The sequence below is a fragment of the Stegostoma tigrinum genome, chromosome 44, assembly GCF_030684315.1.
Source record: "Stegostoma tigrinum isolate sSteTig4 chromosome 44, sSteTig4.hap1, whole genome shotgun sequence".
In the NCBI taxonomy this organism is placed as follows: Eukaryota; Metazoa; Chordata; class Chondrichthyes; order Orectolobiformes; family Stegostomatidae; genus Stegostoma; species Stegostoma tigrinum.
In genome coordinates this window covers 13,086,542-13,104,053 of record NC_081397.1, presented here as the reverse complement: position 1 = coordinate 13,104,053, position 17,512 = coordinate 13,086,542, and the positions used below count along the sequence as shown (strand labels likewise).

The following is a 17,512-nucleotide window of genomic DNA, read 5'->3' as shown; positions in this document are numbered from 1 at the left end:
ATTCCTTTTTCAATTTCCAAATCTGTCAGGGAATTTATCCGATTTTTTTTTTCAGTTTGCAGTGTGTGGGGCTTTCTGCTGTCGGTGAGAGGCTTTCAAAATAAACCGAGACCGTCCGGAAAGACTGATCCAGCACAATAACTGAGGGCTATTTTACAATGTTTTCTGAAAACGGTGTTGCTTCCGGAGTGACAGAGAGAGATTATGTGAAGTGAACATTTTTAACTGAAAGGAAATTAAATCGTAAGCATTAACGCAAAAATCCATGTAAAACCTCTTCCTCGTATTGCCCATATTGGCGGGCTTTTCAAATCGGACAGAAAACGGTTGATGATTTGGCGCCGGTATTTTCCTACGGTTTCCACGCAGAGGAATTTTGTTTTATTTTCAAATCTCCCCGCGGGTTCTATCCGGTTTTGCAGAAAGCTATAAATGAGGCTTTCTGCTGTCGGCGGGAAAATTTCCAAGTGAACCGAGAGGAAAGCAGAACAGCTGCCGGACTGGCATCGCAAAAGTGGAAATATTGTTGATCTTGTGCAATAGGGAGAGCGATTGTAAAATATTGTTTAAAGCAGTATTGAGTTCAACGAGAAAGAAACAGTTGTGTGATACTTTGATTATTATATCCGGGTGTAGATGTGAATTAAATTCAATCTGTGCAGAGAATAACTTTCGGCGGGCTTTTCATTCCCCCTTCCGCTTAATGTTAAGTTTTTTCGCGGGGTGGGGGGAATTCAAGATCAAAAATAGTTGGTTTCAACTCGGCCGGGAAATCAGAGAGAGATGGTGTGACGTATATAGGTGTATTCTAAAAGTAAATTATCTGAAGTAAGAACGCATTCTTCTTTGTAAAACTTCTACCCATTTCGAAATTATTGGCGGGCTTCTCCAGTATGAAAGAAAGCGGTTGATGATTTGGCGCCGGGATTTTCCGGCCTCTCTCCGGATTGGTGAGGGAAGCAGATATCTGATTGGGCATTATACTGAACAATGTGACCAATCAGCAATGGCCGCACCCACATTCCTCCCGAAGGGAAAGAGGGCGCGATGTGGCCGCATTGCAGCATTTTCTATGAAAGTGTTTGAGACTGTGGCAATGTCTGGGAGAGGAAAGGGCAGTGGCGGCAAAGCTCGGTCGAAGGCGAAGTCCCGGTCGTCCCGGGCTGGGCTGCAGTTCCCGGTGGGCCGTGTTCACAGGCTCCTGAGAAAGGGTAACTATGCTGAGCGTGTGGGTGCCGGAGCGCCGGTCTATCTGGCTGCGGTGCTCGAGTACCTGACGGCTGAAATCCTCGAGCTGGCCGGTAACGCGGCCCGCGACAACAAGAAGACCCGCATCATCCCCAGGCACCTCCAGCTGGCCGTGCGCAACGACGAGGAGCTCAACAAGCTGCTTGGAGGGGTGACCATCGCTCAGGGCGGGGTGCTGCCTAATATCCAGGCCGTGCTGCTGCCAAAGAAAACCGCCGCTGGGGGCGCCACTAAAAAGTGAAGACACTTATTGAATCTGACAACCCAAAGGCTCTTTTCAGAGCCACCCACAACATCAGTGAAAAGCAGCTAGACTTTCACTGCTGGCTAACTAATTTTCATTTTATGTGCAAACCCGGTCCTCTAAACGCGCAAAAATCATCCCTTTTGTTTTCGCTTTAACAGTGATAAAACTAGAACGGGACGAATAAAGTTGGAGGGTTTGCTGCAGGGACAGCGACTGCGACTTTAAATAGTGACTCAAAGCGGTATCCCCATCCAGGGAACAAGAGACATGGAATAGATCGGCCCCAGAAAGATGCCATGCGAGACAGAACCGACCATCCTCAGCGGATCGAATACACTTGTGGGAGATTGGGCAAAATTTCGATTGCATGGCCAAAACTACAAAAATCATTTGTATAATGTGGCGGGGTTTGAAATTGGGGATTGTTTCCCACCCTCCTTCTCCGGCAAGTTCAGTTACAGCTGGGAAAACGCCACGGGAAGCAATTCCCACACAGGCGGTTCAATTGGAAATGTACCTGATTGTCCCGAGTTGCCTCGTCTTCAATATGAATTCGTGCATCCCAGACCCATTCATTTTCTGTCACTCCTGTTGCATTGAGACATCAATAGCATGCTGTGTGTTGACATGAACTAAAGTCCAGTGCCTGACGATTGCTGCTCTCTCGGGACAGTTTAGTGGCTCTGAAAAGAGCCGTTGTGTTTCTCGGGGTCAATGTACAGGGCCGGGCACACTCCGTTTAGGCGCGCTCCCCGCGGATCCGCCGCGCCAGCTGGATGTCTTTGGGCATGATGGTGACCCGCTTGGCGTGGATGGCACACAGGTTGGTGTCCTCAAACAGCCCCACCAGGTAAGCCTCGCTGGCCTCCTGCAGGGCCATCACGGCCGAGCTCTGGAAGCGCAGGTCGGTCTTGAAGTCCTGAGCGATCTCCCGCACCAGGCGCTGGAACGGCAGTTTGCGGATCAGCAGCTCGGTGGATTTCTGGTAGCGGCGGATCTCCCGCAGAGCCACCGTGCCGGGCCTGTAGCGATGAGGCTTCTTCACTCCGCCCGTGGCCGGAGCGCTCTTGCGGGCCGCTTTGGTCGCCAGCTGCTTGCGGGGAGCTTTTCCTCCGGTGGATTTGCGCGCTGTCTGCTTGGTTCTGGCCATTCTCTGCAACACACACACAGGCTGCTGTTATCAATGCTGATCGTGCTGCGGCGCTGCCTATTTAAGGGAATGGAGAGCCCGCCCTAGAGCTGGGATTGGATACAGTCCCGTCCCTCAAATCCCCGAGCAACAGCCACTGAAGGACAGAAAAGGCAGTAAAATAATTATTGGACGCTGATTGGTTAACTTGAAATGACAGTTGGTCAATTTCAAATCGCCCGCCGATTTCAGCCTGACCTTACAAAATATTAAAAAGTCCCATGCGCCTGCGCCTAAGATTATATCTTATGCTTTACAAAATTTTCTTGTGAACCTAACTTGCAGTCAGCGCGGAGAGGGCTCTGAATCATTTCCTGACGCATCTCTAACAGGCAGGTGGAATGAACACGCCACTAAAACCTCGGCACGGCTACCAGAATCAAAACTGAACAAATGATCATTCCTGGGAGCGTCAATGAAGTACAAACACTGTAATATGTATCATTAGCGCCTGGGCCCAAAATTACGGACAGAGCAAATTATTATTCATGGTCTGGACAGCTGGTGTTATTACTGATAGACTGGTATTCACATGGAAGAGAATCAAAGATTTAGGGTTGAGAAACAGATCAGCCATGGTCGCATGACGGAGCCGGCCGCTCCTTCTGTATCTGACATCACCAGCTGCAGAACCGTATCGTCTCGACTGGCCGTGAAACCTCTATCTGTAGTGTAGGGATATCTTGATTATAAAACACGTTACTGCAGACAGTATAATTTAACAATCGCGCTCTCTCTCTTGCAACGCGGGACACGAAGTTAATATATTTCCTGAAGGATTGATGCAAAATTAAATGTCGCTGCACCAGCCCTATGTGCTGGTTCCCCATCCTCAGGTCTCCGCTCTCAATCGGAGTGTTTGGGTGGCTCTGAAAAGAGCCTTTGGGTTCGCTGGAAAAGGGACGATTTGCTCAGCCGCCGAATCCATACAGAGTGCGGCCCTGGCGTTTCAGAGCGTACACCACATCCATGGCAGTCACCGTCTTGCGCTTGGCGTGCTCAGTGTAGGTCACCGCATCCCTGATCACATTCTCCAGGAAAACCTTCAGCACCCCGCGGGTCTCCTCGTAGATCAAGCCCGAGATGCGCTTGACCCCGCCACGGCGAGCCAGGCGCCGGATGGCTGGTTTCGTGATGCCCTGGATGTTATCACGGAGCACTTTGCGGTGCCGCTTCGCTCCGCCCTTTCCCAGGCCTTTGCCTCCTTTCCCTCTCCCAGACATCACGCTTCTTCACTGCAATCGCTGCTGACTGAGAGCGGAGCTGCCTCACCTTCCTTTTTTATACAGTCCGCCCCGACCTGACTGAGAAAGAGCTGACAGGGAGTGATGGGCGGCCCGGGCAGAAAACTGAGTGACAAACAGAGAAATGTCCAGCTCCGCCTCCAGCTTACTGCCGCCCCCAACTGGATCTGGAACTAAACCTTTTCTCCACAAGGGCAGTGAACACAAGGCCCGGCAGAAAACCTGCAGACTCAAACTTATGTTCAAAGATAATAAAACCTGGATATTTTAAAAGCAAGATGACAAAGTGTGAAGCTGGATGAACACAGCAGGCCAAGCAGCATCTCAGGAGCACAAAAGCTGATATCACTGATACAATTTTAAAAGCAGTTGTGAAACAATTAAAAGCCCATGTCCTGGCCTTTCTTTCAGAAGACAGCATGTCAGCTTCCATTTCACAGATAGCAGGAACTGCAGATGCTGTAGAATCCGACAAAGTCAGTTTCCATTGCTCCCGGTGAATCAGACAAAATCATTTCTTGGGGACTGTGTTGTGAAGCGGGGTTTCTGCGCCAGTGTTACTGTCTCCCTGAATATGTGAAATAGAAATGGACAGGAACTGAAACTGACATTTCCACAGCCATCATAACAAAGTGTGGGGCTGGATGAACACAGCAGGCCAAGCAGCATCTTAGGAGCTCAAAAGCTGACATTTTGGGCCGAGACCCTTCATCCAGCCATTTCACTTTCCACAGCCATGTCACATTCCTCAATGACTGCCTCTGGCTCAGGCTCACCCCACGTGGTTCATTCTCAGGGTCAGTGCAACATGTCCAATTCTGTTCACTATCACTCACGTTAACCTATACAATACCAGGTTCATTTCTTTGCTGCTTTCTTGGTAACTTCGGTTTTCAGCTTGGCCTTCGCTTCAGTGAGCGTTTCCAATGTTTTCAATTGTATTTGCTCCTCCTGCTCTGACAGTGAACAGTACAAAATCAATCCCAACCGGAGATCAGCTGTTCTCCACTAAACAGAGACACACAGATGGTGCAGTTTCTCAGCATGGGGGGTATGTAGCTAACCACTGTCAAGGTGAGTGTGTGCCCGGACGGACTTTCCGAGAGGAGAAGGAATAGTGATGACCCCACTGTAATACAGGAGGATTGTTCTCAGGGTCAGTGCAACATGTCCAATTCTGTTCACTATCACTCACGTTAACCTATACAATACCAGAGAGATTTGGGATTGTAGTCGGGGGTTGTAGTGATAGAGCTTGCTGTTAGGGTGGATGGAGGCTATATCAAGTCTGATCAGTGTGTGAGTGTAAAACTGTGTCACAGAGTCGTGCAGTAAGGCATTCTTTGACTTGGCCCTCAGCATCAAAATTAGATAGCACCTACCAAACCCACAACTACTTCCATCTTGAAAGACAGCAGCAGCAGGTTCATGGGAACTGCACGATCTGCAAGATCTTCTCCAAGACACTCACCATCCTGACTTGGAAGTATATTGGCCGTTCAGTCTGTGTCAATCCGTGAAAATCCTGCAATTCCCTTACTAATGGCAATGTGGGCCGACCTACAGCTCAGAGATTGCAACGGTTCAGGAAGGCAGTTCACTACCACCTTCTCACGGGCATTTCAGGAGGGTCAATCAATGCTCAGACCAGTCAGTGATGTCCACAGCTGGCATTTTTTTTCTTTGAAATGTCTGCATTATTCTTGCCCAGTTACAAGGACTGTCCAAATTCTCTTAAAACACCCAGTTGTGAAACAAAGCATAGACTGGGTAATCATTTTGCACAACATCTATGTTCTGCTTGCAAAAAAGACCTTGAACTTCCTGTTGCCTGCCACTTTAATGCACCACCCCGTTTCCAGGCCAACATCTCTGTCTCTGTCTTGCTGTAGAGTTCCATTGAAGCTCAACACAAGCTAGAAGAACAATACCTCATCTTCCACTTGGGGACTCTGCAGCCCTCCAGACCCAGTATCGAGATCAATATTTTTTGGGCCTAACCTCTACCCCTCACAAGGCCTTGTTACCACATACCCTGCCATTATCCACCACCCACTAAGAGTTCCCAAAAACTACTATTCAACCTCCCAGTCTGATCGTTATCAACTCTGTCCAAATGTTCTTCTCTCTGTTAGGCTTTATCCTAACATTTATTCCAAACCCCATCACACTCTCCTTTTATCTGCATATAAACTGACGTTTTCCCAACCACCATCAAATCTGCGGAAAGGTCACTGGACCCAGAATGTTAATTTTGTTCCTTTTTCCTTCGAAGATGCTGCCACACATAGAACCGCTCCAGGCCATTTGGCCCAACAAGTCCTCATCGCCCCCTGAAGAGCACCCTACCCAGACCTATTCCCCTACCCTTTATTTCTCATGTCTAATCCACCAAACCTAAACATCTCTGGGCACCACGGGCAATTTAGCACAGCCAATCCACCTAGCTTGCACACCTTTGGACTGCGGGAGGAAACAGGAGCATTCAAAATTATGCTCAAACTTTTATTCTATATGAAAACAGTAAGGAAGGTGACATGAGCAGAACAAAACATTGGCACATAGTTCACAATTATGCGCTTAATCTGCAGCACGCTTCATAGAATCACCATAGAATCCCTACAATGTGGAAACAGATACTTCAGCCCAACTAAAATTCCACACCGACCCACTGAAGAGCATCCCCTCCCAGACCCATCGCACCGCCATTTCCCTGCAACCCTGCATTTCCCTTTGTCACACACAACCCAGAGGAGCGCATGCGTGAGGCCCTCCCCCAGCGCTGCCATTGACTCAGTGAGTGGAAGAGGTTTGTTTGAAACAGGCCGCAATGGAGAGACCAGCGCCCAGGGAAGCGAGGGAACAGCAGGCTCCTTCCAGCAGCGCATCGAGATGTGAGTCTGGGACACACAGGGGGCTCCGAGACCGGCGTTGATTCGGGCTCAGTTCAGGGAGAACCGGGGGCTGTTGGTAAGAGGCGGAGCGGAGCAGGAACTGGTCTCGGAACTTGGAGTGAGCGGCCTGGAGGCGGGAGAGAGAGGCCTTTCTCGGGCTGTGTGTGGGCCTGCGGAGGGAGACACAGCGGCAAGAAGCTGCTGGGGGGTCAGTCTTGTGCTGTTCATCCTCTAAACTGGGATGGAAATTCGTTGTTCGGCTTCAGTTTCGCGCTGTTTTTGGACATAGTGCCGTGAACAGTGGAAACACAGACTAGAGGCATGTTATCACCCTGAAAAGGACAGGTATTTGAGTCCCCAGGTTACATTTCTCACCTGAAACATTTAAAATAGCGCCCTTTGTTCTTCCTTTTCACAGGTAGTGTGTGTGAGCTGGATATTGAACTGTGTATGCATGCCTGTTTCTTCGGATAGCCCCATGTATGAAAGTACAGTTGTTGCTCAGTTTCTGATTCTCACTCAGTTGATTTCGAATTATTTCAGGAAAAAAAAGTACCATGAGAATTCCCAGAAAAGGAGCAGATCTGGAGAACAGGGAATAAAGCCTCTGGTTCTGTTCATTTTGCTCGTTTTCTTCTTTTAAAAACAAACTCACGTCCCAATGATTATGAACTTGATGTTATGTTGATTAGTTCCATACGGCCAGACTTTCTGTATATTGACTTCCTCCAGGCAAATACTTGAAGGATCAGGATGATGTTGTATTTCCTCGGTACAAAGCCAAATCTGACCAGTTACTGCTAACAATCAGCAGGTATGTAGCCCACTGACGTTGACACAAGTTTTGAAGATGGATAGACTGATTGGTCATCCGAAATAGACACTCAGGAACAGCATTAAATCTGCATTTTATAAGGGCATTTTCAAAGTTACAATCAAGACAAACAATAGATCATGCTGTAACATAGTTTCAACAGCCATACCTCAGTGAGATGTTAAGTACAGAAATGGGAAGAACCCGTGCAACAAGAGTTACTAAAGTGGATGAAACATGTTTATATGAAGTTTATCAGTGACTGAGAAGGACAGAATTAATCCTTTGAATAATTCTCTCCTCCTCTCACTCACACACACACACTCTGACTGACTGAAGGTGTATGTTACAATGTGGAACAACTAAATTGTTTTGTGTTCACTGCAAATCATAGAAAATGATAGACTCAAAATGATCTCCACTAACACCCTCAAGTTACAGAACTCTGCAGCACAAGAGAAAGGCCCATCAGCCCATTGCGTCTGCACCTTTTTTTTCAATGAACAACTTTTAAAATCCCAATCAGCCAGCATTCTATTTCCATGAATGTATTGAGGCTGAAGAGGAACTGCTATCCTCACCCTTATCATTTCTTCACCTTACAGGAGTTAATATTTCTTTTTTTTTCTTCAGTCTGGCAAGAAACATTGTGTATCTCTTTGAATTTTTTGTTTCAATTTTCTACAAAGGGCTTGATGTTCATGTCAACCTTCCCTGCAGCACAATCATGTTAGTCCTCATGGTACGGACAAATGTCAGTGTAATATTAATCCCTCAGTCATACAGAGTCAGTGAATATCTACTGTACCTGAGATGGTTGCAGACATCACGAAGCTAGCACTGCAGCTATTCGCAGGCTGATAACTGGAGAACTAATGTCAAATTGGCACTAACAGACACTGGCAGTGAGTGGAAGAAGTTCACAATTCCAACAATTACTGGAAACTAGTGTGCAGAATGTAATGTCCCAGTGCAAGCACAGTGGGCTGAATGGTCTGCTTCCACGCTGCACCTCATCTTGATTCTCATCCTGGTGATGAAGTAAATGATATTCTGTTGTATAGAGTATTAGTTTAAAAATGTAACATAGAAATAGCCAGACAGGAGCAAAACAAAATTTTTAAGAAAGAGCACTAACGATCTCCAATACAAAAAAAATGAATCTAAATGTCTCATTGATACTACTGAAACCTGAAAAAACAAATCCCGTACTGAGACAGAGAATCAGCATATGATACAATCGGTATATAAAACCCACACTCAGCACATAAACAGTAAATTGTTTTGTTGATTCAGAATGGTTCTCAGAGGAAACCAGCCCCATTTATATGACCCCTCCTAGATCCTGCCAACTGATAACGAACTAAGAAGTCTCAAAATGCCGAAGAGATTAAAATCCAGTCTCAACGCCCTATTAGCTATGTCAGAATGTGTTGCATATTCACAGAGAATATTACTGGCTGCAAGAGAATCAAGGCACATTGATACACAACAGTAGAAACTGACAGATACGGATTGATACCTACACTGACTCATTCACATTCCAGAAACACACAAAAGAAAATTGATGATGAAACACATATTCACATTCAAATAACAGAAACTGACAGGCATGGACTGATAATTTGACTTGGCCATTCACACAGCAAAAACTGACTGGAGAGATGGGGAAATGCAGCCTAACATTTATGTTGCAGATACTGACAGCAAGAATAATGTTGTTAGACACAAATTCACAGAATAAAAACTGACTGTTACACATTGATAAATGCATTTGCCTATTCAAAGCCAGAAACTCATAGGTGGAAATTGATGGGTAAAATCACACATTCCCAAAGCAGAATGATTGTTTCTAACAGTCTTGGTTTCAAATAACTGATGGGGGACAGATTGGTAACTTAACTCACCGATGCACAGAGCAGAAACTGACAGGCATAGAGCAATAACTACACTCATCTGCTGCCGTAGGTACTGATTGACAATGACATTTACATATTCACACAGAAGAAACTGACAGGTATTCACTGATAACTAAACTCATATATTGACATAACAGAAACTGCAAGTGATAGACTGAGAATTACACAAACATATTCACCAAGCAGAGGCTGAAAGTGTACAGATTGATAACTACACAACTGTATTCACACAGCAGTCTGAGAGGGATAGACTGAATGTTAAACTCACATGGACAGAACAGAAACTGACAGGCAGAAATCAGCAGTGAAACTCTCATTCTTTTAGCTGAAACTGACAGGTAGAGATTAATAACTAAATCCTCACATTCACAAACCAGAAACTGGTAGGGGCAGAATAATAATGACATTGACATATGCACATAACAGAAAGTGATATGGACAGAATAAAAATATCACTCCCAGGCTCATTTGACATCATCTGAACAGTACGTTTGAACCACTAAATTCATTTTCACAGAAAAGTGTTTGCCAATTAAATATTGATAACTTTATTCCCAGATTGACAGAGCAGAAACTGATAGGCATAGATTGATCACTGAACTCATATTCAAAGAGCAGAACCTGACAGGTACAGATCCATAACAGCACTCACATATTAACATATCAATTGCTATCTGTTAGTTCCAGCTAACATCATTCACATATTGACAAAGAAGTAACTGACAGATAAAAATAGACAACTATATTTATATATTCCCAGACCTGAAACTGGCAGGGACAGAGTGGTAAATACACTCATGCATTCACATATCAGACTGACAGGGACAAATTTAAAACACTATTTCACAGAGCACAAGTACAAGAATAGATTGATCACAGCAGTCATGCATTCACATCGCAGGACCTAACAGGTAAGGATTGATAATTATACTCATGTTTTGAAGTAGCAGATGCTTACAGCTAGAGATTAATTACTGCACTCTCATATGCACAGTACACAAACTGACAGATAACTGATAACTGCACTCAAAATTTCACATGGCAGAAACTAATATAAACAGATTGATAAATAAGCTCATATTTATATCGCAGAAATAGGCAGTGACTAACTACTTCTGTGTGAATATGTAAACATATTTATCAGTCAGTCTCCGTCAGTTTCTACAATGTGGATATATCAGTTTAGTTATCAGTCTATAGTTGTCAGTTTCTGTGATGTGAATGTGTGAGGTAAGTGCATTGGATGCCATCTGTATGGAGTTTAGTGAGGTATTTGACAAAGTGCCACAGTAGACTGGTCCAGAAAGTAAAAGCCTCTGGGATACAGGGCAATATGTTGAATTGGGTCCAAAGATGGCTCAGTAACAGGAATCAACATGTAATGGTTGATTGCTGCCTTTGTGAATAGAAAGCTGTTTCAAGTGGTGCTCAGCATGGCTCAGTGTTGGGACCCCTGCTGTCCGTTTTCTACATTGATGATTTGGACTTGAATGTGGTGGGCTTATTTGAGAAGTTTGCAGACAACACAAACTTGGCCATGTAGTGGGTAGTGTAGAGGATAATTGTAAGATGCAAAATGGTACAGATAGTTTCATGGAGTCGGCAGGAAAGTGGCAGATGGAGTTCAGCTCTGATAAGTGCGAGATAATGCACTTTGGAAGCTCCAACAGTAAATGGAATCAAAAATAATTGAGAATATGTTGAGAGCGGTAGATGAAGTGAGAGATCTTGGCGTGCAGGTGCACAGGTCACTAAAGGTAGCAGTACAAGGATTTAGAATTGTAAACAAGGCATGTAGAATGTTCCCCTTCATTGACAATGGTATGGAATACAAACGTAGGGATATAACTGTGAAACTGTATCCGGAAATGGTGAGGCTGCAACTGGAGTATTGTGTGCAGTTCTGGTCACCACGTTACAGGAAGGATGTAATTGCTGTGGAGGGAATGCAGAGGAGATTTACCAGAATGTTGCCAGGGCTGGAGATTGTAGCTACGAGGAGAGTTTGCAGAGGTTGTGGTTATATTGCTTGGAATACAGGAGGCTGAGGGGTGTCTTGATTATAGAAAACAAAACTGAAAAGGAGAGACAGAGTGGACAGGAGGAACCTGCTTGGAGAAACTGTTCAAAAATCAGAGGTCATTGATTGAAGTGAAGTGGCTGAAGGATCGGAGGATTCTTAAGGATTTTTTTTTAACAGTATGAAACAGTCTGACCTCTTCTAGCCTACCAATGTTAGGAAGGAAGATGTGCCAGGAACTTTGAGGAAGGTGAAGATAGGTAAGTCCCCCGGGCCTGATGGGATTTATCCAAGGATTCTGTGGAAAGCGAGGGAAGAGTTTGGAGGGCCCTTGGCAATGATCTCCTCGCCCTCACTGTCAACGGGTAGAGTGCTGGAAGATTGGAGAGTGGCAAACGTCAATCCCTTGTTCAAAAAAGGAAATCGGGATAACCCTGGAAATTACAGACCAGTTAGTCTTACGTCAGTGGTGGGCAAATTATTGCCAAGGGCTCTGAGAGATAGGATTTCTGATCACGTAGAAAGGCACAGTTTGATTTGGGACAGTCAGCATGGATTTGTGAGGGGTAAAACATGCTTCACAAACCTTACTGAATTCTTTGAAGAGGTGACCAAACACGTGGATGAATGTAGAGCAGTGGATGTGGTATCCATGGATTTAAGTATGGCATTTGATAAGGTTCCCCACAGTAGGCTCATGCAGAGGGTAAGGAGGCATGGGATAGAGGGAAATGTGACAGATTGGATTCAGAATTGGCTGACCCTTAGGTGACAAAGGGTAGTAGTGGACGGAAAATATTTGACATAGTGTTCAATTACGAGTGGTGTACCACAAGGATCTGTTCTGGGTTCTCTTCCATTTGTGATTGTTGTAAATGATTTGGTTGAAGGCGTGGAAGAATGCATCAGCAAGTTCGCAGACGATACGAAGGTGGATCATGTTGTGGGTTACAAAAGTACATTGATAGTATACGGAGCTGGGTTAAGAATTGGTAAATGGAGTTTAACCTTGAAAAGTGTGAGATGATACATTTTGGAAGGACAAACTTGAAAACAGAATACAGGGTTAGTGGAAAGATTCTTGGCAGTGTGGAGGAGCAGAGGGATCTTGGGGTTCATGTTCACAGCTCCCTGAAAGCTACCAGCCAGGTGGATAGAATTGTTAAGAAGGCGTATGTTGTGTTAGCTTTCATTAACAGAGGGATTGAGTTCAAGAGCCATGAAGTTATGCTCCAGCTATACAAAAGTCTGGTTCGTCCACATCTGGAATATTGAGTCCAGTTGTGGTCATGCCATTACAGGAAAGATGTGGAATCATTGGAAAAGGTGCAGACAAGATTTACCAGGATGTTGCCTGGAATGGAGGGAAGATCTTACGAGGAAAGTTTGGGAGAGCTTCGGCTTTTCTCTTTAGAGCGACGAAGATGAGAGATGACTTGATAGAGGTGTACAAAATGATCAGAGGTATAGATAGAATGGACAGCCAGAGACTTTTTCCTCGGGTGAAGGTAGCTATTGTGAGGGGGCAGAGTGTTAAAGTGAGTGGAGGTAGATATTGGGGAGAAGTCAGAGGTGGGCTCTTTACTCAGAGAGTGGTCGGGGTGTGGAATGCATTCTGGAAAGGAGAGTGGAGTCAGCCTCTTTCGGGGCATTTAAGCAGCTATGAGACAGGCATATGGATGATAGCAATAGGTAGGAGTGGAGGTTAGATAGACATGAGGATTAGGGGAGACGTTCGGCACAACATCGTGGGCCGAGGGAGCGGGGGGGTGGGTGGGTGTGGTAGCGGGGGGGTGGGCGGGTGGGGTAGCGGGTGTGCGGACGGGGCGGGTGGGGGGGTGGGGGTGCGGCGGTGATGGTGGTTCTCCCCCATTCTTTCTGAAGCCAATGGTCAGTTCTTTAGTTTTTCCAACATTGAGAGAGAGGTCGCCTTCACTGCACCATGTCATCAAGCCCTCTATCTCCCTTCTGGGTTTTGACTCCTGGTTGTTCCATATGTGTCCCGCTATGATGGTGTCATCAGCAAACTTGTAGATGGTGTTCATTTGGAAATTGGCCCCACAGTGTTGGGTGTACAGTAGGGGCCTGAGGTTGCATCCTTGGCGGGTGGCCTCCAGTGTTGTGTGTTATTGTAGAGGAGATGCAGTTGTCTGTCTTCACTGATTGCAGCCTATGGGTCAGAAATTTGAGGATCCAGTTGCAGTGGGTGGAGCCGAGACCAAGGTCACAGAGTTTTGAGATCAGTCTGCACAGGGTAACGGTGTATAGATGTTCCAGGGATGAATAATCTCCTACAACCTCTTGAATCAGGCAGAAGATACAGAAGCCCAAACAGGTTCAGGGGCAGCTTCTTTCTGTTCATTATTAAATTGATGAATCGACTCTTTGGCCTCAAATAATGATGATCTTGTTAATGTTGATCTCTCCGAGTGCGCACCCTGTGAAATGTAACCTGCATGCCTCTCTGAGTTGTTTTGATCTGTACATCCTTGCTGACTGTGATCGGCCTGTACTGCTCGTAAACAGAGCATTTCACTGTCTCTCGCTACATGTGAATTTATTAAAACAAAATTAACAGAGCATATACTGACAGGTACATATTTGTAACTACACTCACGCATTCAACAAGTGGGAACTGACAGATATAGATCGATAACGAAACTCACATATCCATATACCCACTTGCAGTATGTGGTCCCACTCATGCAGCTGTATCAGTGTTGGTTAGCTTTTGGATCTCACTCAACCAGGTGTTCGAATTTTAAGAAAAAAAAATAGACAAGGAGAAGCTCAGGCTCGGAGTAGAATCAGACCGTGGTTCTGTTCAAATAAATAGCTCGAAACAAACAATCCTAATGAATAATTAACTGAATGTTACATTGGCAATATCAATCTGATCAATCTCAACTGATGTTAGTTTACAGGAGGTATTCCTTCTTCCTCCAGGCCAATACTTGAAGGACCAGGACAATTTAGTGTTTTCTCAGTACAAAGCCAATTGTGACCAGCATCTTACAACAACCACCAGGTATGTTACATTGTCAGAGCATAGAATATCCTAGCCACAGTGATAGCAGATTCAATGTCACACATTGAATGCAATTTCCAGAGAGATGTGTTCTAACCAAGAGTCAAACACCATTGAGGAAGTACCAGTGTATATCTTTTATTTGTACTGTCACTTCCAGCCCCTCAGTTCTAAACCATTTCACTTTTGAGGAATGACAGACTGAATCCTCATCCAAAATATATACACAGGAACAGCATGAAATCTGCATTTAGTAAGGTTACTTTTAGTGTTACAGTCAAGTGAACACATAGATGATGCTGTTAGTTTGACCAACCACATGGGAAGTAGATATGGAGTACAGATATTGAAGCAAACATTTCAGTTAGCAGTAACAGACAGACAATTATTATTTCCATGAATATTTGTCTCAATAGTCACAAAACTTAAATAAGGTGAATTCCAAATGCACGTGCTGTGCCAAAGACTGACATTGAGAGAATTGCTAATATACACTCTCACTCCCTCTCTTGCACCCTCCTCTCTCTCTCACTATCAAATGCATAAACCATCCCAACACACATTCCAACATATAATAGCCATGCAATACCATATACATTGCAAGCAACAAGAAACTGTCACATCTGGAATGATTTCTACTCACAGAACCATTGTCAGAGAGGCCTGCAGTCCTTCACATTATTGAGTCTGTACCGAGAATTCTCATCCCATTCATTCAACATTTCATTCACATAAATGTATGATAGCAGCAGAGGAGCTGCCATCCCCACCTTTATCGCAACATCATTCTCCTTTTCTTCACCTTTCAGGAATAGAATTTGCTTTGTCTTTTTCAGTCCAGCAAGAAACCTCTGGTACCTCTTTCAAAATTAATCTCAATTTTCTATAAAGAGCCTGACATTCCTCCTGGCCCTCCCTAGAATGTATTGCAGAGAAATACCAAGATATCTGAATACAATTTTCACAATAAATCAGTTCAATCAATTGGTTACTTTTCAAAGCAGTGCACAAAATAAAAATAGACAAAATTGGTTTGCTTGGTAGGTTTGTGAAACACTCCTTTTGTTTCAAAGCAGAGTTGAACAGTGTTGATTGTTCAATAAATTGAGTTTCACACTTTAAATCTGCTGCACTACAAGTCAGAAAATAAACTTTCTTTTCCTTTCCACTTCCTTCCCATAGAACAACACAAGAGTACCAGTAATTGCTTCCACCATCACGGCACAGAGCAGGGTCATGTCCTGTCTACATCAGGGAATAAGTTCCCCGTTTGTCTTTTCTGTCCAAGCGACACTGTGTGGTCAGGCAGCTGCAATGCAGTTGAATTGTTCACTGCCATTGGCTTTCACAGTTTACACTGATTGCTACTTTAGCATTACTCAGAAAAGCATATCACTACACACTGAAAAAGAAACGGATGTTATTCTGACAGTCAACACTTTATATCATTAATCCCTGTTCAACTCTACACTATACATGTTACAAAGGCCCATTGTGTTTCCAGTCTTGAATCTGAGGAACAGCACAGAGTCCCTTCTGTAGCAGTGTGTTGCCTTTCACTTGCACATGATTCCCACAGGCACCAACAATTAAAAATCTTCGGTGGTTTCCCATTCACTACAGGAGACGGGAACTGAGATACAGACTGGCAGCACGAGGGAAAACTCACTCACACACAGCCAGTGGATGCTAAAAGGAAAAGAATGAAGTACGGCCTCACAGTAATTTCCAGATATGAACTGACTCTCAAAATCTCTGATTACACCTGAGGATATTGGACTATTACAGTGCCCAGTAGTGACAGATAGATTCTACTGCGCACTCAACCTCATGCACAATGTAAAAACAAACTGAGACTGAAATGCAATGCAGTTGAGTGCAATTGAAAAGAGTTTGACAGAGTTTACTACTCCGACACAAACCACAACTGAACATACGAAAATGAGATCCATGTACTCTCCCTGAGACTGTGGGAAACATATCAAAACTACCACGATCGTTATGAAAAGCCAGATACCCACAGAACTTATGTCATATTGGCCTTTACAAATAGACGCTGACAATGAGTAGATGAAGTTCACATTCCGAACAATTACTGCGGAACTGCTGCATAAAAAATTCCCAGTACAGAGACAGTGGGCTGAATGGTCTGCTCCTATGCTGTACCATATCTGTGATTCTGATTTTGGTGAGAAACAAGCAGTTTAATCAGTGGTACCACAGATCTCAGGCTGTCTGACCAAATAGGAAATATGTGACAATTTGCCAGAATGGTTCTCAGAATAAAGCAGTTCCCCTCCTGTTATCACCCCATGTCATGAACTTCCTCACCCCCCTCACCTTCCACACGGACTGACACTCAACTCATAAATCACACACTGCAGAAGAGATTCAGAGCCAGCCTCAACACCCTAACAATAACTATCACAGAGTGATTTGTACAGTCACAGAGAATAATACTGGCCTTCAGAGACTTAGCCATTTTGATACATGAGGAGAAACTGACACGTACAGATTGATAACTACACCCACTTGTTCATATTGCCGAAACACCCAAATGATGACAACACATTGACTACAATGTAAAGGTGTGACTGTAGTTATCAGTCTCTCTTGGTTTCTGCTAATGTCAGTCATGCATTCACATTGCAGGAACTGTCAGGGAGAGATGAATAACTTCACCCTCATTCTCAAAGCTAAAATGGGCATACGCAATGATAACTACACTCCCAGTTTCACAGAGCATAAACTGACAAGTATAGTCTGTTAACTAGACTCTCCTATTTACAGAGCAGAATCTCACAGGTACATGTTGGGAACAGCACCCACACATTCACCAAGCAGGAACTGACAGGTGTACTTCAATAAGTACATTTACACACTGACAAGGCAGAAACGGAGAGGCATAG

At 44.6% G+C, this 17,512-nt stretch overlaps 2 protein-coding genes and 1 long non-coding RNA gene across 3 annotated transcripts in view; 2 read left to right on the top strand and 1 right to left on the bottom strand.

Moving 5' to 3' along the window:
* The first annotated feature begins 1,093 nt into the window (after nucleotides 1–1,093).
* On the top strand, nucleotides 1,094–1,489 carry LOC132207145 (late histone H2A.2.2-like). Its single transcript, XM_059642320.1, has one exon. It carries the CDS (start codon nucleotides 1,097–1,099, stop codon nucleotides 1,487–1,489), a length of 393 nt encoding a protein of 130 aa, XP_059498303.1. The 5' UTR covers nucleotides 1,094–1,096.
* A 745-nt stretch (nucleotides 1,490–2,234) lies between these two features.
* LOC132207245 (histone H3) lies at nucleotides 2,235–10,610 on the bottom strand. Its single transcript, XM_059642473.1, has 2 exons — nucleotides 10,594–10,610; nucleotides 2,235–2,646 (listed from the first exon to the last, which is right to left on the bottom strand). Exon 2 carries the CDS (start codon nucleotides 2,643–2,645, stop codon nucleotides 2,235–2,237), a length of 411 nt encoding a protein of 136 aa, XP_059498456.1. The 5' UTR covers nucleotide 2,646; nucleotides 10,594–10,610.
* The window catches only part of LOC132207271 (uncharacterized), a 29,865-nt gene continuing 19,724 nt past the window's right edge, over nucleotides 7,372–17,512 (top strand). Inside the window, exons 1-2 of the long non-coding RNA XR_009443407.1 lie at nucleotides 7,372–7,636; nucleotides 14,522–14,603. This is a non-coding gene — a long non-coding RNA (uncharacterized LOC132207271). The remainder of the gene's footprint in view (nucleotides 7,637–14,521; nucleotides 14,604–17,512) is intronic.